General features: G+C 43.7%; 1 protein-coding gene and 1 long non-coding RNA gene across 3 annotated transcripts in view; one reads left to right on the top strand and one right to left on the bottom strand.

The window, feature by feature from the left end:
• Positions 1 to 7,247: 7,247 nt before the first annotated feature.
• Positions 7,248 to 26,027, top strand: part of Sqor (sulfide quinone oxidoreductase) — a 34,080-nt gene continuing 15,300 nt past the window's right edge. The window contains exons 1-6 of one of the 2 annotated variants that reach the window (XM_048331870.1): positions 7,248 to 7,503; positions 8,781 to 8,951; positions 15,276 to 15,329; positions 17,665 to 17,859; positions 19,552 to 19,761; positions 22,687 to 22,870. In XM_048331870.1, coding sequence (XP_048187827.1) covers positions 7,267 to 7,503; positions 8,781 to 8,951; positions 15,276 to 15,329; positions 17,665 to 17,859; positions 19,552 to 19,761; positions 22,687 to 22,870 — 1,051 coding nt within the window. In that variant the 5' untranslated portion in view covers positions 7,248 to 7,266. The remainder of the gene's footprint in view (positions 7,504 to 8,780; positions 8,952 to 15,275; positions 15,330 to 17,664; positions 17,860 to 19,551; positions 19,762 to 22,686; positions 22,871 to 26,027) is intronic. The other variant, XM_048331871.1, reaches the window with a different exon arrangement.
• On the bottom strand, positions 13,823 to 25,929 carry LOC125340352. The gene is made up of 3 exons (XR_007208753.1): positions 25,917 to 25,929; positions 23,144 to 23,148; positions 13,823 to 15,176 (listed from the first exon to the last, which is right to left on the bottom strand). It is a non-coding gene; the product is annotated as an uncharacterized LOC125340352 (long non-coding RNA).

Genomic DNA, 26,027 nt, shown 5'->3' with positions numbered 1-26,027 from the left:
GAGTAGCTAGGATTACAGGTGTGAGCCACTGGCACCTGGCTGTTGTAATATCTTTAAATAGGCCTGTGATCTAACATTTCAGTCAGTAAAGCCAGTGTCTACTCTGACACAGTTTTTCCTCTTGCTTTAAAAAAATCATTTCACTTATTTTTACGCTTTCGTTGTGAACTCAAGGAACACACACACTACCAAAGACACACACATACACACATACACATATATATTCTCTGGTCTCCACCCACTGTACAACTTTGAAGCAGATTCCAAATAGTTTCAACTGAAATAGTTCCGCCTCTCCTTTTCCCTGCTTTTTCTTCTCCCCCTCTCCTTCCCTTTTCTTCTTCTGTTCCTTCCCTTTCCCTTTTCTTTCTTTATCTTTCTAACAATAGTGTTGAAGATGGAACCCATGGCCTAATACTTATTAAACAAGCACTTGACCTCTTGAACCATATGTCCATCTCTTTGGTTTTTGTATTTTGTTTCCAAGATAGGGTCTTGCTAACTTGCTCGAGGCTACCCTCCAACTTGAGATTCTCCTCACTCTGACTCCTCTCTGTACCTGGCACTACAAATGTGTGCTACCACATCTAGTTTGTGACTATATTTCTAAAAGATAAAACCTCTTAAATCACATCAGTATTTCTACTGCAACTTCCATGTCCTCAGATTTTCCTTCTTTCAACTTACTTACTTAGCTAAAATTTCATATCATATATACTCTCTCATCTTAGAACAGACCACTTTAAATCTGAATGAAAATAAAATTCTACCAAGTGGCTATTTTTCTGAATTACTGAAGAATCAGTTTGAATTAAACCCTAATTCTTAAGGTGCTTGTCTTAATATATTTTGTGAATGCCTGCAACTGGATCATTTATAAGGAACAGAGATTTATTACCATTCTAGAGACTGGGAAGTCCAAGGTCCAGGGGCTCACACAGGGTGAGGAGTCTCATCGTAACATAGTAGAGAGAGCATCACATGACAAGACAGAGCGAGAATGGGCCAAACTCCATTCTCCAACCTCCTCCCATGACAATGACATTGGCCCATTCCTGACCTAACCCCTTAGGTTAGGCTCTGCCTCTCAACACGGTTGCAATGGAGATCATGTTCTCACGCTCAAATGTGAGGCTGTGTCACAGCAGTGACCTAAGGTAAATGCTCTCAACAGCGAATCTAGGCATTAATTTTCTCATCTGCGAAATGGAGATACTCCTTTCAGAACTACGAGGCGTAGAGTCATAGTACAATACCTAGTAAACATCGACAAACGTTAGCTGATATTCTTATAATGGTTTCTCTACGCTTTTTCCATATCAAATCTGGTTTTGTGGACATCATATGGTGGAGATGTAACCATTTGGTAGCCCAAGGGCCGGTTTAATTCAATAGGACGGAAGGCCCAAGGGGAAGATCTAATTGAAGAAGAGTTTTCCAGAGGTTCCCCATGTGGGCACTAGGTGAGTCTTTGTGGACAAGGCTTATCCTTTCATGTCCCAGGTTCGGCAGCCCACAGGGCTCCAGACACAATAGCTCCAAGGAAGTGTCTACCAAGTGGTGGGGGCAAGAGCTAGCTGCCGCTTGCTGTCTATTTTCCTCTTTGATTTTGGAAATATTCTCTAAGGTTGGTCTCGCAGTTGTTGAAACCTAACACAAAGTGAGCCCAGCCTGGATAGGCTTGGGAAGAAAGCATTTGTAACCCCTATAGTACCTTTTCCCTTAAAATCGAAAATAGCTGAAGCATTGACGACAAGCTGGCTAGCTCGGTGGGTCTTTCATTAAGAATGCTGTGGCGAACCCTTGCTGAGATCCCAGCTCTAGTTAAACTCAGCCAGGTGTCCTCGCCGCTCACAACTCAGTGAGTGGCATGTCATGTGACATTGGATGAGCAGCTTGTCCTGGGGGGCTGGCTGTGGAAAGATGGGGACTCTTTAAGACCTGTCCAGACCTTGGCCAGGAACCAGCCAGGAAGCTAAGCAAGCAGGAGATAGTCAGGGAGCTGCCTAATCTTTCCACAAGGATTTTATTCTTCTAGTTAGATTGTGGATTTATAAAAGCATTTATTGAGGTCCTTTTAGGTACACAACTGAGGATTAACTGAGGGACTTTCATCTGACTTTATAGCATGGCATCATTTAATTATAAAGCATACTGCATGTGCTATTCAGTAAGCGGAGGTTAATTTTTGTCCTGTTTATTGAATTGTTCAGGTGTATGTTTCACATTCATAAGAACATAGAGATTAAGGCACTGTATCCTTCTGTACCATTGGCCATTCATTCTTATTCCTTAAACAAGGATATACATTTCATGCATCTTCTGGGTAACCTTCTAAGTTATAGCAGATTCTTGTTTCTTCCATATTATGTTAACACAGCATCTCCATGTTTTCTCTGCTGGCTTCAGCTCAAGTTTGCCCTTCTTTTTCTTTTCTGTCTTCTAGTTACGGTTCCATGGCTGTCACTTCCATGAATTGTCTGTCTGGTTTTCTGATTGTTGCTATAGACTTGGTTTAGGTCAATGTCAGAAATTCCTCTTGGTTCCCAAGTGACATTTTCTTGCAACATGTCAAACACCAAAATCTGTTTCTTTCCCCCTCAATACCAGCCGGTTGGGATATTTTGATATTTACTCCAAGTTAGCAGCGACCCCATAGGTACAAGGCTCAGTCCCAAAAGACTGTCCCCATTTCAGATGTCCACCCCAAATAAGCCCCCAGGCAACCTGCATGGGTGTCTCGTGGATACACATTCAGAGTTTCCGATAATCCTCCCAAGCTTGAAAATTACCTAGAACTACTCACAGAACTCTGCAGCAACATTTTACTCATGTTTACGTTTCTTTTCTCTGTGTGTGTGTGTGTGTGTGCGCGTGTGTGTGTTTGAGGTAGGATCTCACTATGTCGCTCAGAACTCTAGGCTGGCCTAGAACTCTTGACTGACTCAGGAGAATCAAGTGCTAGGATTGCAGATATGACCAGCTGTTTCCTGTGCATGGACAGGCTACAATGGCTCAGGAATGGCTAGGAAAGCTATGGGACACAGAGCTTTCCTTCCCTCTCTGGCACACTGCTCTCCCAACACCAGTGTGTATTCCCCAGCCTGGAAGCTCTTCAAGACTCATTCACCATTCCAGGGTGGTCCTAGACTTCAACCCCTTTCTCCTTGAAGGGTCAGGGTGGGGCTCACTTCCAATCCTCCAATCACAGTTTGGACCCAGCCCGAGTCACCTCAATACATAAACCCAGGAAAATTTTTTTTTTTTTGGCCAGTCCTGGGCCTTGGACTCAGGGCCTGAGCACTGTCCCTGGCTTCTTCCCGCTCAAGGCTAGCACTCTGCCACTTGAGCCACAGTGCCACTTCTGGCCGTTTTCTGTATATGTGGTGCTGGGGAATCGAACCCAGGGCCTCATGTATACGAGGCAAGCTCTCTTGCCACTAGGCCATATCCCCAGCCCAGGAAAAAATTTTTTTTAAGGGTCTTAGGAATGAGGAATAAAGACAAATTGAGGAATAAAGACAAATAAAAATGGGATTTAAAAAGTATCATTCTACATGATTGTTTCTTCTTTAAAGATATCTGTAAGTAGTTGTACAAAAGAGTTTAATACTTAACAAAGCAGATTGTGAATACAATGTGTACTGTTTCTTACCTATAAAACTGTTTCCTGCCTTCCTTTCTTCACAGTGTTAGATTATGGTCCCAAGTGTTCTGGTATGGATTTTTACATGACATTTTGTTAGAATGAGAGAGTTACCAAGACTTACTTTGAAATTTGAGTCATTTCCTCTAACAAAAAGTGAAGTAGGACTAAAAAGGCTGAGGACTCTAGGGTGAATGATGGTTACAAATGAGGCTGATAAAACCAGTCAAGAGTGTTTATAAAGGTTGAATCCAGAAGCAGGTTTTGTGTAACCATTGAAGGAAGTCAGAACTAGCTTTCGTGGCTAGCTGAAGGACATATCTGTGCAGATTGCAAGAGGTTGTATAACTCAATGGGCAGCTGGGTTGGCTGCACACCAGAAACTTAGCCTGGTCTCTTCCAAGGTTGACTTTATTTAAAAGCAAAGTAAAACAAAACAAATCAAAACTCTTTCCATGCATCTAAGATGCAGTTTCAGGACATGGAAAATGGTTTCCCTTTTCTGGGAAGTGACTCTGTTATTCTGTGAGCATCTAGAAAGGAAGCTAAGATCGGAAAGCTGTGTATTCAACACGAAATATCTTCTATATTTCCTACCCGACACGTGGTGATTCCTTCCACAATTCTATGTTAAAATGCATTTGAATATTTTAAAATGTAAAATGTAGAATTCTTAAAACTTGGTATACAAAGAAGAGGAAAAATATCATTAGTAGATGTATCAAAACCACGGTTAATACTTAGGTGTCAGCGTCATGAAAAACAGTTCTCACTTCTGGAAAGTTGTAGAAAATATTTTGTTCCCCCCTCTTTTTTTTTTTTTCTGTTGCTATGGGAGAATTCCTGAGAGAATTTAAAAGAGGGAAGGTTTCCTTTGGCACACAGTGTCAGAGGGTTTGGTCCATGATCACTTCTCCCTGCTGCTTTGGACCTGTGGGGAGACAAGAATGCATGGCAGGAAAGGCCTGCTCATTTCCTGACAGCTGAGATGCTAAGAGAGAAGGACCGGGGTCCCGATATTTACTTCAAGGCTACATTCCCAATGACCTAACTTCCTCCCATTAAGCTTTACCTTCTACGGCTCCATTTCCTCCCAATAATACCACATACTGAGGACCAAGCCTTCAACACCTGGGCCACTGGGGGAAATTTAACATCCAGACAACAACATTGCTGATACATAATTGTTCTAAAGAGCCCAGAAAGAATGTAGTTGAAAGTAGAGGCTCTGATACCAAAATGGCTGGCTTGAGATCGCAGTCTACCATTTATGGGCGGTGTGTCCTTTAGAAAGTCCTGGAAATGGTGTCTGCTTCAGTTTTCTTATCTGTAAAATGAGCATGATGATGGTGGTCCAGTCACAAGGGAAATGCTCACAGGTGGATTGGAGATGGGGCTCAAGGGGTAGAGTGCCAGCTTGGAGTGAAAAACGCAAGAAAGAGCATGAGGCCTGGAGTCCAAACTCTGGTACACACACACACACACACACACACACACACACACACACACACACAGAGCTACGGAAAAGGCTTAAAATGTTTCTGTCATTGAAATGAGTATTTTATTATAAATATTGATATGTAGTAGGAACTTTTATACAGAAAAGTAGAGGAAATAAAAATCAGTCATGATTCTAAAACCCAGAGAAGACTATTTACCCATGATGATGATTTTGGCTGTTTTATTATGATGCATTTTCTCTTAATTGTATACTGTAATAAGTATACTCTACTATAATAAATATAATATTTTATATTAATTTGTATTTTTTTTTTTTTTGGCCAGTCCTGGGGCTTGGACTCAGGGCCTGAGCACTGTCCCTGGCTTCTTTTTGCTCAAGGCTAGCACTCTGCCACTTGAGCCACAGCGCCACTTCTGGCCATTTTCTGTATATGTGGTGCTGGGGAATCGAACCCAGGGCCTCATATATACGAGGCAAGCACTCTAGCCACTAGGCCATATCCCCAGCCCCTATTAGTTTGTATTTTAACCATGAGCATTTTCTTCGTATGAACAAGATCTTAAAAGGTTACAAGAATCATCTTGGGTAGTCATATTTTACTTAGCCTTTCCTCAATATTTTGACATTAAGAATACTTTCTGTCCCCGTATTAAGTAGAAATAGAGATTAACCTCAGTTAAAACAGGAAACTAAATCTGTCCATGGCCAGGAACCAGAGCTGTCTGTGGCTCGAGTAAATCCTGCTGTTGTTTTTGTCTGTCCCAAGATGTAATAAGGAGTAAATTCACAAACCAGTCAACCCATGTTTGACCGTATTATGAATAGTTTTTGTTTCTTCAATATTAGAAGTTATTTCCTGAGACTTGATTCTCAAAAATGGAAACACAGGATCAAGAGATGATAAGTGTTTTATTTTCTTTCTTTTTTATTAGCTTCCATTCGTTATACATTGTTACACTTCTGTATCACAGCTGTTGTTTTCTAGGAAGGTAGGCTGATTTTAGTCTTGCTGGAAGAATCTAGGAGCTTGTCTTGCTGTCTGTGGTCCTTTGGCACTGATTAAATTAAGTCGTGCCCATTAGGAAGTGAGTGACCTTCCTAGCTAGAAGCATTTCTCCCCCGTGTGGTATTTGCATTTTCTATAAGGTTCTTGGAACCGTGTTGAACCATAGGGCTGATGGGGACATTTGAGGCACTGTGGAGCCCAGAGATGGTGAGATCTTGGACTTGGGCCCTCAAGCTACACAAGTCAATGTTGTCCTCCATGTAAGCACAGTTCTGTGGACCAGGGGAAGCAAAACCTGAGAAGCCTCAGTTCCCCTTACTGCCAAATCACCAACTGTTCAGAGTAGAAACACACTTTTATGTCTCCCGGAGGAGCTATTAGGGAGGAACTGTTGACTGAATTAAATTAATCAGACTGGTCAGAAGCATGTGCAGATTCCTTACATAAAATATCACTTTATGATACCAGGTAGGGCTCTTTTTATAGCTTTGTTTTAATCATCTGGTTGAGATTGCTTAAGGGGTGGAGGGCCTTTGCTTACACATCTGTCACCAGTGATTTGATTCAACGGCCTGTCCCTGGGCCAGCAGGTCGGCAGGGCCTCTGCTTGGTGGCGGAAGCCCTTCATTACCATCTTCAGAATTCCGGAGTGACTGAAGATGGGTCTTTCGCTGGGCCATCATTCTTTCAGCAAGGTCACAGGTATCCTTTCTGACAGAGAGTGTTACCAGGTCTCTATTTGTGGACTCCTACATCTATTTAATGAGTTGAAAAAGCTAAGGAGATAGAGGAAAATGGGACAACTGGACCCAGCTGCTGGTGATGTCGATTTTACAGCTGGACAAGGATAGATGGAGAAAAGTTATTAGGCAGATCTTGGAGGGCGAGGCATATCAAGTTCAAATTTAGCCCTGGGTGGCCTGAAGTAGGAAGAAGGGGAGAAGTGAGAACTTTGCCATTAGCTAGCCATTATATTTGAAAGTTCACTGGAGAGCATAGGAGGCACAGGAGAAAATCGTCCTGACAGGCGATTGATTGTAGGTACCAGCTGGAGTGGGCTCGATGCCAGTCTTGGCTTCCTCTGGTTCTGTGGCGTGGTCTTTCCTTGGGGCTCATAACCTCGCCTGTTCTCTTCCAGCCTGATCCAGCCTGATGATGGCCCCATTGGTCTCTGTGGCGTTCAGCCCCCGTGCTGGGCTCTTAGCCCATTTTCTCAGGCTGGGCACTCAGCAGACCGGATCCCTCCAACTGCACACCGGGGTCAGCTATGCAGCCAAGAACTACTATGAGGTGCTTGTGCTGGGTGGAGGCAGTGGGGGAATCACCATGGCCACCCGCATGAAGAGGAAAGTAGGGGCCGAGAACGTGGCCATCATTGAACCCAGCGAGGTAAGTGTTCTGTTTGCGTGTGGGAATGGGTGACTAGGCAGGCTCTGGCCCTTCGGTCTGCATAGCATCTCAGTGAACAAGAAGCTGATCATCCAAAAGGATGGGGAGAAAGTGGAGGGAAGGAGCGGGGGAAGAGAGAGAGAGAAAGAGAAGAGAGGGAGAGCAAGGGAGGAGAGAAGGAGGAAGAGAGGGAGGGAGAGAAAGCGAAGGAGAGAGGGAATGAGAAGAGAGGGAGGGAGGAAGACAGGATAGGGGGAGAGAAGAGGGAGGGAAAGAAGAAGGAGAGAGAGAGAAAGAGGAAAGGGAGAGAGAAAAGAGAAAAAGCCCAGACCCTTGCTTTTTTGTATTTTCTTCCATCTTGCTTCTGTAGGGCTGACCTAGCAAACATGACATACCAACCAGGTGACTTAAAGCAAAAGCTGCGCGTTCTGTCACCGTTCTCACGGGGACACATCCGAAAGCTGGATGGCGATTTGGGGCAGGAGACGCTGTACCATGCTCACTCCTGGCTTCTCATGGTTGGTGGCAATCTTGCTACTCCTTGGCTTGCAGCAACATCAATCCACCGTAACATGGCGCTCTCTGTTTACCATGTTTCCAGTGTCCTTCTCATAAGGACACCAGTTATATCGGATAGCAAGATGCTATCTGAACAATAGCTAAAGCAAAAAAGGACGGAGACAGGGCTTAAGTGGTAGAGTCTCTGCCTGGTACTTAAAACAAAAACAAAAACAAACTGTGGCTGCAAACTTCCCATTGTCTCCATATTCTTCTGAGGAACCCTCTAGGGGCTTTATGACTGTCCATTTAATGTAACAGGAATTCACATTTTGGAGACTTTTCCAAGTGTTGCTTTTTGTAAATTTTTGCTTTAAGTCACCTAGTGTGTAGTCATTTGTTATGTCAGTCCTAAGAGTCAAGGGTGAGTAATTAAGAAAATCTAGCTCTGGTACCTTTCACTTTTTAATGAAAGGTCCTGGGGCTTGAACTCAGGGCCTGGGCGCTGTCCCTGGGCTTCTTTCCCTCAAGTCAAGTCCTCTACCACTTGAGCCACAGGGCCATTTCTGGCTTTTTTTTTTGGGAATAGTTTATCGGAGGCAAGAGTCTCACAGACTTTCCTGCCTGGGCTGCTTCGAACCTGGATCCTCAGATCTCAGCCTCCTGCCTCGCTAGGATTACAGGTGTGAGCCACGGACGCTTGACTCCTTGTGCTTTTAACTGAGGCCTTTTAGATCAGGTCCACATGGAAGTAAATACGCAAATCTTTTGTTTTTCAGAGACATTTCTACCAGCCGATCTGGACCCTTGTGGGTGCCGGGGCCAAGCAGTTGTCCTTGTCGGGCCGCCCCATGGCAAGTGTGATCCCATCCGGTGTAGAGTGGGTCAAAGCCACAGTTGTTGAGCTGAACCCAGACAAGAACTGTGTCTATACGGACAACAACAAGGAGGTAACCCCGAGGGGCCCGTGGATCTTTTTGTTTGACTGAGAGCTTGGATTCAGGCACAGCCCTTTCCAAGCTGGCTGGCTTCCTGGTGGTAGATGCTCGTGTGTGTGTGTGTGTGTGTGTGTGTGTGTGCGCGTGTGTGTGTGTCTTGACTACTGCAAGGTGCTAAATGGAGAAGAGATAGAAGGACCACGTGGTAGTGAATTAATTAACAACGTTAACTATTTGTTAAATACTCATTGTGTACCCTGTTGGGTGAACGTGTAGGATCTTGGACCTGAATGTTTATTGAACAAATACGATTGCTCCATGGTAAGATAACAGGCACCTCCTTTCTCTTTTTAACCTGGTATCTGGCCTCCCAGGAGAATGGGGTGTTGAGAAATAGCTACCTCAGTCACGCTGGAGTACTGGGTATTTTTGAATCCTGTGGCCGAAGCATTCTGGGCTCTCACTAGGGGGCGCTGTGCCAGAGCTGAGGGGAATCCTGTAATGGAAGCTTGGGGAGGAGTATGGAAAGCTTTTGCTGCTCCAGCTGGAGGCTCCTGATTGCCCATTTGGACCATTTAGAGGTGCCTTCTTCCCTCCATATGTCACCCAAGACGCAAGGCTTTTTAGCAACTGCTGTCCATGTATTTACCTGAGGGGCAGAGAGCAAGATCGTGAGACCTCAAGCCACAGTAGCCTGTGCCTGGCTTCTTTTTGCTCCAGGCTAGCACTCTACCTCTTGAGCCACAGCACCGCTTCTGGCTTTTTCTGTGTATGTGGTGCTGAGGAATCGAACCCAGTGCTGCGTGCATGCTAGGCAAGCACTCTACCCATAAGCCACCTTCCCAGCCCTGAGAACTGGTCTGAAAGGTTTCCCTTCCCCTCCTCAAAGCAAGGATTCACCTGCTATAGGCTCTCTTAAGCTTCCCCTGGGTCACGATCTTTCTGAGCACCCTATAAAAACCATCTGTAGAAAAAAAAATACAGGGCTGGGGATATAGCCTAGCGGCAAGAGTGCCTGCCTCGGATACATGAGGCCCTAGGTTCGATTCCCCAGCACCACATATACAGAAAACGGCCAGAAGCGGCGCTGTGGCTCAAGTGGCAGAGTGCTAGCCTTGAGCGGGAAGAAGCCAGGGACAGTGCTCAGGCCCTGAGTCCAAGGCCCAGGACTGGCAAAAAAAAAAAGAAAAAAAATACAGACATGTATCAAATTTTGCATTTGATTTCAGCAAGGTGAACGGGGATGGGGAGTTCAAGATGTTTCCCAGTTCTTGATATAATACCTAAGATTAGGATTCCGACCCCCACTCCCCCGCCCCGTCCCGTCCCAGGCACAGCAGAAGAGCCACGAGGCGAGCAAAGACTGATTTATTAGGAGAGCAGAATGACATCTCAAGCCTGGTGAAGATGGATTGTGAAGAAGGTGTCAGGGATTGCAGCTCTGATTGTAGAGTGACAGCCCTCATTGCCTGGTGGCCCTTCTCAAATGGTTTGGCCCCTGCACAGGCGGTGTGGACGTGGTGGGGGGGCATCGGCCCGCCCATTTGATCCCCTGTGTTTTTCCTGGTTAAGATAGGGAGGAGCTCCATTAGAACATGGGTCCCGCCTCTTACTGTGGCCCAGGCCATTTCCTCCTTCCTGTTCCTGTTTGCCTGATTGCCTATGCTAACAATTCTCTGGGACCTTTTCCTATACCCTGTCTAGAGTACTTGCCTTACAGCATTTATTGTCCTTGGCTCTCTGGACTGCATTCATTCATTCTGCAAATATTAAGCATCCACTACAGCTAGGGATCGGATAGTTTTAGGCATTTGGGATATGTAAGTAAACGAAAGCTGGCAAAACCCTCACTGTCCTAGATTTTATATCCTAGAGAATGAGAACAGATAAAAAAAATAGAAAAAACAAGTAAATTATACAATATGTTAGCACAGATGAATATTAATGAAAAAATATAGCCAAGTAAAGGGGGCTGGGAACCATGGACTGTGAGCTTAAAATAGCTTGGTATTTAGACTAGGCCCTCTAGCCAAGGCGAGTCGTCTGCAAATAGATTCACCCTCTTCAAGTGTTAAGGCAGGCAGGTTTTATGAAAGTCCTGTCTTTTCTGGGTCTCAATCCACTTTCCCTATAATCCTTTCCTTGTTCTTTTCTGGGCCTCCAGGCTGTTATTGGCCTTAATACCGTTCTTACTCCTTATTCTGCCCTTACTCTTTGAGAAAATATCCTCTCTCTTTTCTGAGGGGGACCCCCTGAACTCATTAAACAGGCTTCTTAGGTTCTGTGTAAGTTTTCTTTTCAATAGACTGTTCCCTCTTCCCTCAACTTTTTCTTACCTTTCATGGTTTCCAGTCCCTCCAGCCCTCTTTTAGCCTGCCTGGGACGTCATTTGTCTTGTTTCTTTCTGTCTCAATGAGTTGCCTGAAAGAGAAAGCATCTACAGAACAGTCTAGAATTCAGCAGGCTGTTCTCTTCCACAATCAAATGCTGCCTCTGCAGACCTGCCTTTGCGTTGACAACAGCACAGGATTGATGCAGATCCGTCTGCATCTCTGAGTCCTTCCCATGTGAAACATTGTGACATCAGCCTTCTCTTATCCTGGCAGAGTATAATTCCTGGTCATTTCCCCTGAAAGCAAGAAGGAATATAGGGACATATAGGTAAACATATATAAATATGTATATGTCACCTTAATTAAAAAGTTAAACGTTTACAGGTTGCTTTCTCCCTATTGATGGTTCAGAACATCTCTAAGACCAGTCTGGGCTGGGGGCTCTTTACATTGCTAGTGTCTACTCCATAGGCCTTTCTCACCCCTGGTTCAGCAGGGCCTTCTGTGGTTGGGTTCACTTGTAATTATTGCATCCCTGTTTCATCTCTTGAGAATGAGAGGCACTAAGTAGGTACTGTCCTTGCTGTGGCCTGCTTGTTATTACAAAAGCTCAGGGACCCAGGGAAGTTATGGGTCTTGTTTTAAGGGAGGAAGTTGGTATAATCTGGTGACTTTCTTCTAGGGCTTGAGTATGCAATTGTACTATATAGACAGGTCAGAAATTAGCACATCACATCTTATGTGAGTTAGCATAGCCCTCCCTATCTGTCTGGATCTTTTGGATTTATGATTCCTGTCATCGACTGAGCAATTTTTCTTAGCTGTTATCTACAGATGGCTTCATTAAAGCTCAATTCTGTAATATGTCCTTAGAGAGCTTTTTTTAGACTACAGAAGTTAATCAACATTCTTTAGCAAATATTATTCAGATCACTAACTCATTCCATTTTTAGTTTACACTTCCTATCTTATTCACTAGGTAAAAGATGGAATTCAAAGCGCCATTGAGGGGCTGGGAATGTGGCCTAGTGGCAAGAGTGCTCACCTCCTATACATGAAGCCCTGGGTTTGATTCCTCAGCACCACATATATAGAAAGTGGCCAGAGGTGGCGCTGTGGCTCAAGTGGCAGAGTGCTAGCCTTGAGCAAAAAGAAGCCAGGGACAGTGCTCAGGCCCTGAGTTCAAGGGCCAGGACTGGCAAAAAAAAAAAAAGTGCCATTGAGAATTAGGCTGAGTGTCTCTGACTGCCCAGACTCTGGAGCCTGTTTGTTCCATGGGCTCTTTGTGTATACTGGTCCCTCCTCTTCCTCTGGCCTTAACTTGGTTTTATTCATTCCTTTCTTCTTGCTCTTGTCACACTTACTTCTTATTTCCTCAAATGCCTCTATCTCCTCCTAGTCCCAGGACATTTGCACATGTTCATTCCCACCTCTTCTCCTAGCTAATACCTGTTTGTCTTTGGCTTAGATTTAATCCATGAGTCAAGCCTTCTTTGACCCACCCGGCTTGATCCAGTTCTACTTTGTCAAACTGCCACAGCTTTCTGCAGGTCCTAGGGCTTGAGTTCAGGGCCCGAGCTCTTGTTTGGCTTTTTCAATCATGGTGGGCACTCTCCTTGAGATACACTTCCACCTGGATCTTTGCTGATGGACTGGTGATAAGAGTGTCATAGATTTGTCTGCCCTGGCTGTCAGATCTCAGTTTTCTGGGTAGCTAGGCTTGCAGGTGTGAGCCACTGGTGCTAGGCTGATGATCTGAAGTGATTATCTTCTCTACTAGTATAGGGAAGAACTATGTCTATCTTATTCATCACAGTATACTCAGAAAGTACCCAGGAAGTATTTGTGAGGAACCATGTCTCAATTTCTTCATTTCTAAATGTAATGCCTTACTAGGTTTTGACCATTAAATGATTGGAAACATGTAATTCACTTCCATGCACAGGACAAATGCACAAGAAATAGAATTGTTGTTTTTCAAAGAATACATATAAGAGGAAACATTGCGTGCGTGCTATTGGACAGCACGGTTCTTGATTCCCGATTGAAAGCAGGTTTATCATTTCTGAACTCGATTACTGAAGCATCCAATTAGTAGTTGAGCTTAGAATTTGGCCAGGCGTCAGCAGCCTGTGCTCAGGATTCCCCTTCACATCCTGCCTGAAGTGAGAATACTTGGCCATATTCAGCTGTGCGTCCAAGTCTGCCCTGAGCTCTGCAATTGCTCCAAGTGTTTGCAATTCCTAGGACTTAGGTCATCTGGCTAGCAAGTTGAACTCATTCAGAAGGCTTGAGGCTTTCTTTTCGTCTCTTGTTATGTAGAACTTCCATTTCCCTTACGGCTTCCCAACCACAAGCTCAAGCTTGTTTGTGCTTAATCCTTAGAAACAATCAGGATAACACTTTAATAAAACCACCACAGTTTGCACCAATCAGAAGCTCTTTCCATTGACAGCATTACTACCACCTCTAGCTCCTCATCCTCGGACCCTCTTCCCATCCACACACATCCAGCGTCCTCTATGCAATCCCTACAAGGCTGGATATTTCAAGGCACCAGATCTCTGCGGATAGGCAGAGTGTCTGGATAAAGACTTGTTTATCATCTATCCATACTGAGAAGGTGTATTTTCTTATAAGCAGCTGACATTGCCCATCCTTCTATCCAATGTACCTTACTGAATCCTCACTTTAATCTTGGAATATAAGGAATAAGATGTACCCTTTATTCTCTAGGAATGTTCCATGCTGGGGGAGGATAGGCCTCCCATAAAACATGGCAGGTGTTAGAAAGTGTCATTCACTCTGTGCTAAGGGAGCTTCCAGAAGGGCCCATGGTGAAAGTGGGTTGCGGGAAAGCCCTGTGACTTTGGAGCTGAATCTCCTGGATGGTAGGATAAGGCCTCTTCAGTGACTTGCCTTCCTCACTCCCTAGATGGACTGGAATGCTCTTCATGTCTGTGAGTCCTGTTTCTTCACCTGGGATTTGCTCAGCTTTTCTGGCTTTGCTTCTCCATTTAGTAAAACAGCATGTTCACCACTGCCTATTTCTCCTTACTGGGCTCCCAAAGTCTTGTTGTCATCATTCTTCATCTTTAGCCTTTAAGGCTTATTCTTTTACTTTACATCCTTTTTCCCAACTCATGTCCTTGTATTTACTAGGCAGGTGCTCTACTCTTGAGCCATGCTCTGAGCCCTTTTTACTTCATATTTCTGTCCGTCTATCTATCTATTTATCTGGCTACTTAAATTATCCTTTAGTCGTTCAAAGGAGTTTCAGTTCAACATGTCAGTTTAATTATCTTCCTATGTATGCTTCCCAAATAACTGAGATGATAGAATATGCTACCATATTCATTTTTTTTTAAAACTTGATTGAGTTGGGATCTCAAGAACTTTTTGCCCGGGCTCGTAGTCTTAAACCATAATCCTCCTCCAGAAGATGCTAGGCCTGAATAACCTTGCCTGCTTATCTTTGTGGTTTTGTTTTTGTTGTTGTTTATTTGCTTGTTTGTTTGATTTTTGAGACAGTTTCTCATCATTTAGCCCAGGTTGACATTAAACTCTTCTGATCCTCCTCTCCTGCTTTAGCTTGTCCTCTGTCCCCTGAGTGCTGAGATTACAGGCGTGTGTCACTATGCCTTATTTAGTTGAATGTCTTTTAACACCAGAAGTCCATTCTCCCACCTCTCAATATAGAAAAGTTTACTGCACAAATAATCGTAACTTTTTTGTTACTCTTTGCTATAAAAAAAACAAACAAACAACATAGGCAGGCACCCTAAGCTTTTGGGGGTGAAGGTCACATCATTTTTGTGAGCACTGAGACGTGAGGCCACAGAAAATGGGGTAGGAGGGCCAACTAGAACATGCATCCCTCCCTATTTCCCTGTCCCCCACCTTCCTCCCCAAGACATCATGGCACTCTGGAGGTCAGTCCTGGAAGTTTTACTTTTTAAAGTCCTGGTCTAAAAACAGCATCTTTTTTTTTTTTGTGTTGCAGATCTCCTACAAATATCTTATTATTGCTCTTGGAATCCAGCTGGACTATGAGAAGGTACTGTTTGAAGTGGGTCCTCTGTTACATTGGCCTATTTATGCCGAGATCAGACACTGCATTTGGTTGCTGTGCATTCATTTTGACAAGAAAGAGTTCCTAAGAAATCCTCTCCTGGCTTTATTTCTCAGCAGTCCTTTTGTTGTAGAAAAGAAGTCTTTTCTAAATGTCTGTAGATAGTAACAACTTTTTTTTTTTTTTTTTTAGCTTTAAACGTGAGTTGGAGTTCGACATGTCCGTGTAAAACAACAGCCCTTTATGTGCTCATAGAAAATTTACCTATCTACATTGTACTGAGTTGGTTGTATTAAAGATTCAGAGTTCTTTTATATGTCAGGTTTAGGTTGTGAATTGTGAAGTAGTTAGCTTGTCAGACACTGGGAGGACAACTGAGTTTTATCATGTAATTACTGAGTTTTCTAGTGGTGATCAAACAGTATACACACTGCCCTAAAGAGGCCTCAGATCTCTTTTCTGTGACCACATGCTAACTGACGGCGGTGAGTTTCAGGTTTATTTTTCTGCACACAATGGAGCAAGCCAGTAATTGTTAGACTGTGCTGAAGTCTTCTGGCTGCCAGTGGGTAAGGCGCTGGAGCACAGGAAGGACAGTGCTAACCAGCTCCCAAGCTGCAGGGGTGTGACCCAGCAAAGGCCTCAGGTGAGGCGGCCCTGGGAAAGGTCTTTGAGGTAAGATGAAGCGTAGAAAGCGTGACTCAGGTAGGAATGGCGTGTTCAGATAGAGAAGCGTGCCAACCGCAAGTGCTTTTGGGAGGTTCATGTATATCCTCCCAAAGCTCCTGCGGGGCTGACTCAGTGGAGGCTGCCCATTTCCACAGGCTCTAGGTCCTGCAGGGAAGGGTTACTTCTCTCTCTCCCACTCTCTTCTTCTCTGTGATACTAGAGATGGAATCTAAGACCTTATGCATGCTAGCCAAGTGCTCTACCACCGAGATACATCTCAGCCCAGGATAATTATTCCTTGAGGTTGGAGTTGAGCCTGCTTTGGCTGAGAACTGGTGCTTAAATTTAACTCGATCTGTGACAGCTTCATTACATCCTCGGCATTTTCTAATATTTAGGATAAGTACCTAGTTAATCTTACTGGCAGTAATTAACATAGAGTTCTGACTGTGAGAAGACATCTTACTGTGAGAAGCTTTTTACCTAAGTCTTATTTGCTCCTGTCCTATGTAGTACATCATTTTATAGCCCCATTTTACAGATCTTAAACAAAAGCTTCTCAAATTAGCAGCATGGGTCAGTCACCTGGAGGAAACCTCTCTTTCTTGCTCCTCTTTCTCCCTCCCTTCCTTGCTTTCTTTCTCCCCTTCCTTCCCTCCCTCCCTCCCCCTTCCCTCCCTCTCTCCCTCCCTCTTCCTTCCCTCCCTTCCTCCCTCTTTCCTTCCCTTCCTCCCTTCCTTTCTTCCTGAGCCATGCTTCCAGTCTTTTTTTGTGCTGGTTATTTTTCATATATAGTCTGACTTCCTGCCTGGTATGCACCTGGGCTTCGCTCTGCCTATTTCAGTCTTCTCATTGTAGCTAGGATATCAGGTGTATTCCACCATGTCCAGCTTTTGGTTGAGAAAGGGTTTGAGGCACTTTTCTGCCTGGGCTGGCCTTGAACTGCAGTCCTCCCAATCTAAAGTACTTTTCCATCCTCCCAATCCTCAAGTAGCTAGGATTACACGTATGAGTCACTGGTGCCCAGCTGGAGGGCAGTTTCTAAGCCTGACTAAAGAGTTTCTGATTCAGTAGATTGAGGGTGAGGCCCGACAATCTGCATTTCAAGCAAGTTTCCAAGTGGAACTGTTGTTGGCCTGGTAGCCACAATTAGAGATCTATAGAATTTGAAATAATAATTCCTTCTAGTCACAACCAAAAGCCAGGATACTAAGTCTGTGAGATTCCAAAGTCCATGTTTTTAATTACCCAACTTTACTGCACTTATCAAGAGTTTGATCTGGTTCAACCTGGTAAAGAGCAATTTGGGTTTGGTATTATTGGCAATATAAATGAATATAAATGGTCTAGCCTATCCTCTTCCTTCCAAGTAAGGCAGATAGTTCTCCTAAGAGGAAGTGTAATTGACATCTGCCTTTACCCTGTGGGTGGGGAGAACTTGATTTGAATCCTAGCCTCAGGCCCATTCAGCAGCCTGACAGGTTAGGACAGGTGTCATGGCTCTGGCCTAAGAACCCTTATTCTCCTGCCTGTTCCATTTTGTGTGGGTACCTGGGAGAAATAATAGCGTGGGGATATGTAGCAAAGACAAAGGACTTTAAAGGCATCTATGCTGTTGCTTAAAAAACGTTTTCTCTGTGCTTGGTTGCAGATTAAAGGCCTACCTGAAGGTTTTGCTCATCCCAAAATAGGGTCCAATTATTCAGTGAAGACTGTAGAGAAGACCTGGAAAGCTCTGCAGGACTTCAAAGAGGGCAATGCCATCTTTACCTTCCCAAATACTCCCGTGAAATGTGCTGGAGCCCCCCAGAAGATCATGTATTTAGCAGAAGCCTACTTCAGGAAGGTAAGCCTCCTCTCCGGAGTGGGAGATGGCATAGACATTCACTGACATCCCTATCACAGGTGCTTTTTGTTTATATATATATATATATATGTATATATATATATATATACATATATATATATATATATATTTTTTTTTTTTGGCCAGTCCTAGGCCGTGAACTCAGTGTCTGAGCACTGTCCCTGGCTTCTTTTTTGCTCAAGGCTAGCACTCTGCCACTTGAGCCACAGTGCCACTTCTGGCCATTTTCTGTGTATGTGGTGCTGAGGAATCGAACCCAGGGCCTCATGTATATGAGGCAAGCACTCTTGCCACTAGGCCATATTCCCAGCCCCTTGTTTCTACATTTTTATTGTATGCATACATGAGGTGATTCCTTTAATAAAGCTGCTTTCATCTATTTGACATGTTCTTCTGCAGTTTAAAAGTATGGTTACCATCATATTGTACACAAAATTAAATATATTACATGTTACTCGATAGACTTTATGACCTACCTTTTGAAGACACACTAACAATCTGCAGGAGGGGTATGTTGGCTATTGCTTAAATACTTTATAGTTAGACAATTAATTGCCGGATGTTTACCTTTATATATCCTTAATTGCTTCCAATCAAGTTCAAGGTCACATATATTTTCTTGGTTATGAGATACACACACACACACACACACACACACACACACACTTACAAATATAGGCAAAATGCCAGTTTGAAATGCAGACAAAAACAATGTTGACGTGGAACTTCAAAGCTCTGTGGAAAGAGAGCTTTAGGGCAGCCGTTTGTCCCAGGCACTTTGTGCTTAGCTTTTCCCAAGCTGCCTGTGTCAGAGCTATGTCTGCAGCCAAGGTACACTTGTGGAGAGGATGCCCTACCTGCTCTTGTCTAAGATGTGACATTTTGTTTACCTAATCATTGTCTGACCAGAGACACTGCTTGAAAGAGCCCATGATAAGAGTCCATGATTCTGTAAAGGGGCAGAGGACAGAAAGGGTGGGAAAGAGGAAACTGGAGAACTGTTAAATGGGTGGTTGTAGCCAGGTAGTCACTAAGACATCACTGGAGTCCTATAAGTCACAACAGCCCCATCGGGTGGTGCTTGAAGAGACAGTGCTAGTGATCATTTCTAACTCCGAGGAAGTTTATTCTGGATTATGGCAGAGGGGGGCAGCGTTTGCACAAACATTTTTAAGGCTTCTTCTCATGTTGAGATTCAGGAAAGCAAGGCCTAAAAGGAGCAGAATAAAGGAAAGAGTGGAAGACCAGCTGTTTCTTCCAGACTGAGAATTCATTCCCTTTGTCTGATTCTTTCCTCCCAAGTCATGAATGACTGAAGGGGAAGGCTCTCTCAGGTGCCCCAGGGTCTTAGCATGGGGGAGAATACCAGCCTGTTCCAAACATGAGAACAACACCAAGGGGACAGGAACTTTACAGTGCCTCGAACAGAATCTGACCAGTTGAGGCCTTCATTAAGTATTTATTGAGTGAGTGAGTCTATGAATAAACAGTTGGGGTCTAGCCTTTCTTCACCTGGACTTGGTCTTTACCTTTAGCCTTTGACTAAGCAGTGGCCATGTCCACCTTCAAAGAAGGAGGCCCTGGATTCATGCACACATCACCTCACCGTGGTGAGATACAAGCACCCGCTTCCAGCAATGCTAGTCATTTTCTTCTTTCCTTTTTTCTCAGACTGGGAAGCGATCCAAAGCCAATATCATCTTCAACACTTCTCTTGGAGTCATTTTTGGGGTTAAGAAGTATGCAGATGCCCTTCAGGAGATCATCCAAGAGAGGAACCTCACTGTTAACTACAAGCAAAACCTCATTGAAGTCCGAGCTGATAAACAAGAGGCTGTTTTTGAGAACTTGGACAAACCTGGAGAGACACGAGTGATTCCAGTAAGTGTCACGGTTAAATTGTCTGCCTGAGGCTCTGTCTGCTACACTGTGCTGTAGACACTGTGCTACCACTGCTCCGTCTGTAACTATTGCTTTCAGAGAAAGGCTGGTTACAATGAGCAGGGAAAGACAGTGATCAGGGGAGATGGTGGACCAACGTGTGTGAGGAAGAGCAAGATGGACGAGTTTATGGAGGGGAAGGTGAGGGAGGTTTACATGTTTGTACAAAGTGAATTTTTGTTCTGTTCTTTTGTTTCTACTTCTCATGGTGCCAAGTGACTTGAAGTGTCTAAACATACTTTACTACTTGGGTTATTGCCAAGGGAGTTGAGGGAGGACTCTTCAAAAGCAGGATCTGGTGGTGGTTTCAGCTTGTGCTTGTGAGCAAGAAGCAACACTGTGACCAGTTCAAGAGTAACCAGAAGGGCCTTCCATCTGCGGCACAGACGCATTGGACTAGGCTGTCTTTGAATGTCTTTCATTTTTTTTTTTTTTGCCAGTCCTGGGGCTTGAACTCAGGGCCTGAGCACTGTCTCTGGCTTCTTCTTGCTCAAGGCTAGCACTCTGCCACTTGAGCCACAGCGCCACTTCTGGCCATTGTCTATATATGTGCTGCTGAGGAATCAAACCCAGGGCTTCATGTATACGAGGCAAACACTCTACCACTTGGCCATATTCCCAGCCCCTTTTGAATGTCTTTCGATCATGATAAGAGGCAGTCCTTGGAAGTCTTTCTTAGGGTCTGGGAATATCTGGCCTTTGTTGTACGGGCTGGGCCTCTATGTGTCTCTGTTTCTTCCATAAAGTAGGAATAGTACTTTTATAGAGACCTGACAATTAAGAACAAAATGCAGGGCTGGGAATATGGCCTAGTGGCAAGAGCGCTCGCCTGGTATACATGAAGCCCTGGGTTCGATTCCTCAGCACCACATATACGGAAAATGGCCAGAAGTGGCGCTGTGGTTCAAGTGGTAGAGTACTAGCCTTGAGCGGGAAGAAGCCAGGGACAGTGCTCAGGCCCTGAGTCCAAGGCCCAGGACTGGCAAAAACAAAACAAAACAAAACAGAAAAAGAACAAAATGCAGGACATGTGGGGAGGAATACTTGTTTACAGCCTTCTGGCAATGGTGTTGGCAATGGAAAAGCATCCTACCCTCACTTCCTGTTCACTGAACGGTGAAGGATAAGGCATTTTAAGAAAAAGCAATTTTGAAACGAACTGAAGATCAGCCTTCTAAACATCGAAATGACACATTTAAAACTTTTCCCTTAAACTCTTTCTTAAATTGATTGCACACATCTCTCCTTTCTTAAATGGGGTACATGAAATATCATTAAGAATGCCACAGACTCAGGACCCAGAGTTAAATAAAATATTTGGAAACAATCTCAAACTTAGAGAAGTCGCAGAAATAAAAATAGAACAATGAACACTGAGTACACCCTAGATTCACATATAGAATCGTGTGTAACTTGCTTAGCTTTATCATTGGATCTGCTTATATGCTTTCATGTATATTTCTATTCTTACCAGTTTTCCCAAAGATAAATTGTATGCATCAAACACTGTTCACCTTTATTCCTAGCGACTTTGTTGTAAACTAAGACAGGTATTTTCCTGTATAGCCACAGTATTTAGCAGCTCAGTTAATTCAGCACATACATAATATTTTAATCTGTTTGTATACAATTTTGTTGATTGGTTAAACAACATTTGTACTATTTCCTCCTCTCTAGCACAGGATACAATCTACAGTTTAATTTTGATATCGCTTTAGCTTCCTTTAGTTTGGGATGTTTGTACAGCCTTCCTTTTCATTTTATCACACTGACATTTGGAACTATACAGCTGTCACTTTTTTCCCCCCAACGCTGAGACTTGAACTCAGGGCCTGAGCACTGTCCCTGGCTTCTTTTTGCTCAAGGCTAGCACTCTACCACTTGAGCCACAGCGCCACATCTGGCTTTTTCCGTTTATGTGGTGCTGAGGAATCGAACCCAGGGCTTCATGTATAGGAGGCAAGCACTCTACCACTAAGCCACATTCCCAGCCCCATCCTCTGGGCAAAGTCTTTTTTTTTTCAAATTTTTATTATCAAACTGATGTACAGAGAGGTTACAGTTTCATACGTTAGGCAATGGATACATTTCTTGTACTGTTTGTTACCTTGTCCCTCATACCCCCCTCCCCCCTCCCCCTTTCCCTTTCCCCCCTGAGGTGTTCAGTTCACTTACATCAAACAGTTTTGCAAGTATTGCTTTTGTAGTTATTTGTCTTTTTTTTACCCTGTGTCTCTCAATTTTGGTATTCCCTTTCAATTTCCTAGTTTCAATACCAGTATACACGGTTTCCAATATACTCAGATAAGATTACAGAGATAGTGTAGGTACAACCACAGGAAGGTGATACAAGAACATCATCTATAATAGAAGCTACAGATACACATGGGACGTTGAAAGTAGTTACAACTGTGATATAACAATTGTTTCCATAACATGGAGTTCATTTCACTTAGCATCATAAGGGTATAGCTATTGGGCCTTGTGATGCTCTGCTATGACTTGCCTAAACCTGTACTAATTATTCCCAATAAGGGAGACCATAGAGTCCATGTTTCTTTGAGTCTGGCTCACTTCACTTAGTATAATTTTTTCCAAGTCCTTCCATTTCCTTACAAATGGGACAATGTCATTCTTTCTGATAGAGTCATAAAATTCCATTGTGTATATGTACCACTTTTTCCTGATCCATTCGTCTACTGAGGGGCATCTGGGTTGGTTCCAGATTGGGTAAAGTCTTAAAGAGGGTGTGAATTGGTGTAAGCACTGGTTTTACAGTGCTTCGTGCAGCCAAAATAGAACACACAGAGTAAGGACGGTATAGGAATATTGAAGAGATGTAACTGCGGGTGTTCTTTTGTGTAGTATGAAATGCTTCATGTCACGCCTCCAATGAGTTCTCCTGACGTCCTCAAGCGGAGTCCTGTGGCTGATGCTGCTGGCTGGGTGGATGTAGACAAAGATACTCTTCAGCACAAGAAATACCCGAATGTGTTTGGGATCGGGGACTGTACCAACCTTCCCACATCGAAGACTGCTGCAGCAGTAGGTAGGACACCAGCTCCGCTTCCCCTTCTTTGAAACCGACATCATTCTAGCAGAAGCCAAAGTTTATCCCGAACAACATCCCATTAATAATGGAAAAAAGTTCTGCGGGCTAAAAAATGACTTTGACCTGCCTGAGACAGGTCAATGAAGCCAGTGTTGTATGAAAAATCGAGCCTCTTTCCCTCACCACCATGATCATACCTGCTTTTTCTGGTCCGGGGTTGGGTTGGGGGGTGGGATTCAAGGCAAGGGCCACAGAAAGAGGGCATTTCACCCAGGCTTCTGGAATTCTGCTACTTCTCCTAATGCCAACCTTATGTCCTTAGTAGTCTTAGCCTCTTGTACCAGGCAAGTTGGCTGTATTTCTTAGGCCTGAAACACCAAGGGAGGGGGGAAACAACAACAGGGGAAACATTTGCTTTTCCATAAAATGCATGCAAGTGGATAGAAGTTTGCAGAGTAGAAAATTGTTCTGTTGAGACAAATACAGTGGAGCGTGGCCTGATTGGTACATGATTAAGATCTCAGTCTGGAGAAGGAAATTCTTTACCTTGGTGTTCTGCACTAGCAGTGATGGGGAGAATTGCCTTTTAGATTCTGTTCTCTGCAGACAGGAGTTGTCTTTGAATGCTGTGAAATACGGACCTTCCTGCTGATGGGTAGTGTTGTGTTTTGTGGGAATTAGATACGTGCAGAACATATTACATTACTTTCACTATTTCAACATTGAGTGACTTTCTTGGAAATCCACTGGACATATTTTCATTTTTAAAATGTTTTATTTTGTGTGTGATGGTCTTGGGGCTTGAATTCAGGGCCTGGGTGCTGTCCCTGACCTTTTTTGCTTAAGGCTAACACTTTACTATTTGAGCCACAGCTCCAATTCTGGCTTTTTGATAGTTACTTGGATATAAGATTCCTCATGGACTTTCCTGTCTAGGCTAGCTTTGAATGGTGATCTTCATATTTCAGCCTCCCGAGTAGCTAGGATTATAGGCATGAGCCATTGGCACCCAGCTGGTAGTTTTCATTATTAATGATGATTATCTCCCAACTCTTTGATTTCAGAATTCCCAAATCTTGGAAAAGCTTGGAAAAGAGCACAATAAATACTCATGTGCCCTTCAGCTCCTAACCAATTGTTAATATCGTGTGATATTTGCTCCATCATTCTGTGTGTACTTTTTGCTGAGTTATTGAATGAAAGTAAGGTTTAGCTATGATGATAGTTAACTTAGCCTGTTTCTTTGAGGTAGAAAGGACATTTCCTTCTATATCTTCCGGGCCCTTATCAAGCCCAAGAAATTTAGCATTGTATAAGAAAATCATCTCATTTCCAATCCAGTTTGAATTTTCCTGAAAACATTGTTTGTAGCACCCCACTTGCTTTAAACCCACCAGCTGGATACGCTGCACACTAAATTGATCCGTGGATGTGTGCGTGTGTGTGTGTGTGTGTGTGTGTGTGTGTGCGTATGTGTGTGTATAGTACTGGGGATTGAACTTGTGTACTCACACTTCTAGGCAAGCATTCTACCCCTGGAGCCATGAATCCCGTTCTTTTTCCTCTTGGTTTGTTTTCATGATAGGGTCTCATGCTTTTGCCTGGGCTGAACTGGGTCCTCAGTTTTCTTTCTTCCTCCTCTTTCAGAGTACTCGAGATGACAAGTGTGTACTGCCACACCAGGCTTGAATTTGAGGTAGGGTCTGTCCCTTGCCTAAGCTGACTGCAAACCATGATCCTTCTAGCTCAGCCTTCTGAGTAGTTTGAATTACAGGCATGCACCACCGTGGCCCATTTTGTTTCCCCCCTCTCTTTTATTCTCCACCAGGTCTTTCATGAAACTGTCATTTTTTACATTCATGATGTTTGTCTTTTATTGTTGTTGTTTGTGTATCCTGGGTTGGCTTTGAACTCTGAATTGTCATCCCTCTGTCTCTTGAGGATTAGAATTATAGGTGTTTATCATTACATCTACCGGACATGTGCATTTAAAACTCAAGGAAGGTTGTATCATTTTGTAGGTTATTTCACAATTTAGAATTGCCCAGTTGTTTTCTTATGGTTATATTCAAGTTAAATGTTTTGGCTAGAATTTCAATACTTCCATACTTCCAATGGAAGCACCTCAGGAGCTTGTCCTGTCAAGTTTATCTGGTTTTTGGTAAAGCTAGATTTCATCAGTGGTGTTCACTGTCTCCTTCTCCCTCCCCCAAGAAAAGGGGACCTTTTCTCTTTGTAATTGACAGTAGTCTGTGATGCAGTACTTTGAGTTTATAGTCACTTAATGTAAGCCTACTCCATTTCTGTGGTAGAAATACCTGTGCTAGGAGGCTTAGCTTATCCAGCTTCTAATCTGTTTCAACAAACATTTAACTCAGTGTTTGAGATAGATCATATTCCTGCTTGAGATAGATAATATCCTGTATGATTAAGCAAAAAAGTGAGGTGAAAAGTCTTGCTCCAAGTCCTGCCTTCCATCTGCACGGTCTCCCATCCACACAGAGCACATTCTTGCAGTTTTTACATCTGTGCTTTAGCATTTAGTCTATTATAGGATTGCCCCAGAAGTACCAAACAGTCCACTCTCAGTTTGTCTTCATTTGCAACTCATTTTAGTTCAAGCAGTACTGTAGAGAACGTCCTTTGTCCTTTCAATGTATGGATATCTATTTGCTCATTCTTTAATGTCTAAATAGCAGTTATTCTAGTTTTCCCCAGACAAATCTGCATGTCTTACTACATTTGTGTGAACTGCTCTTCGGCAGTACCCACACTTGTTCCATACTTCCCTCCTTGGCTTTACTTGCCTCCCACTCTCTGTCTAGACGACTAATCAACGGTGAGTGAGATCCTGTCTTGCTGGGTTGAATGAGGCTTTTTCCTGTAGCTCAGGCCTCTCTCTTTGCTTGTCTCTCTGCCAGACATTTTCCCTAATTGGCTATAGTACAGCCAGGACAGGATATGGCGTTTGGTAGAATCTGACAAGGCGTGGGCATAATAAAAGAGGATTACAGGAAAGAAACATGACTGATGTTGGCTGTACACATGCACAATGAAGTGGGGCATCGGGAATGACTGCTTCCTTGGTACACAGGCCGATCCCCTCCGCAGTGGTGCCCTGGTTTGCTGCTCTCCTTTTCTGTTGACCTTGATG

The sequence above is a fragment of the Perognathus longimembris genome, chromosome 23 (genome assembly GCF_023159225.1).
Source record: "Perognathus longimembris pacificus isolate PPM17 chromosome 23, ASM2315922v1, whole genome shotgun sequence".
NCBI classification, from domain to species: domain Eukaryota; kingdom Metazoa; phylum Chordata; class Mammalia; order Rodentia; family Heteromyidae; genus Perognathus; species Perognathus longimembris.
The sequence above is the reverse complement of the archived record's forward strand: the minus strand, read 5'-3'. Positions and strand labels throughout refer to the sequence as shown.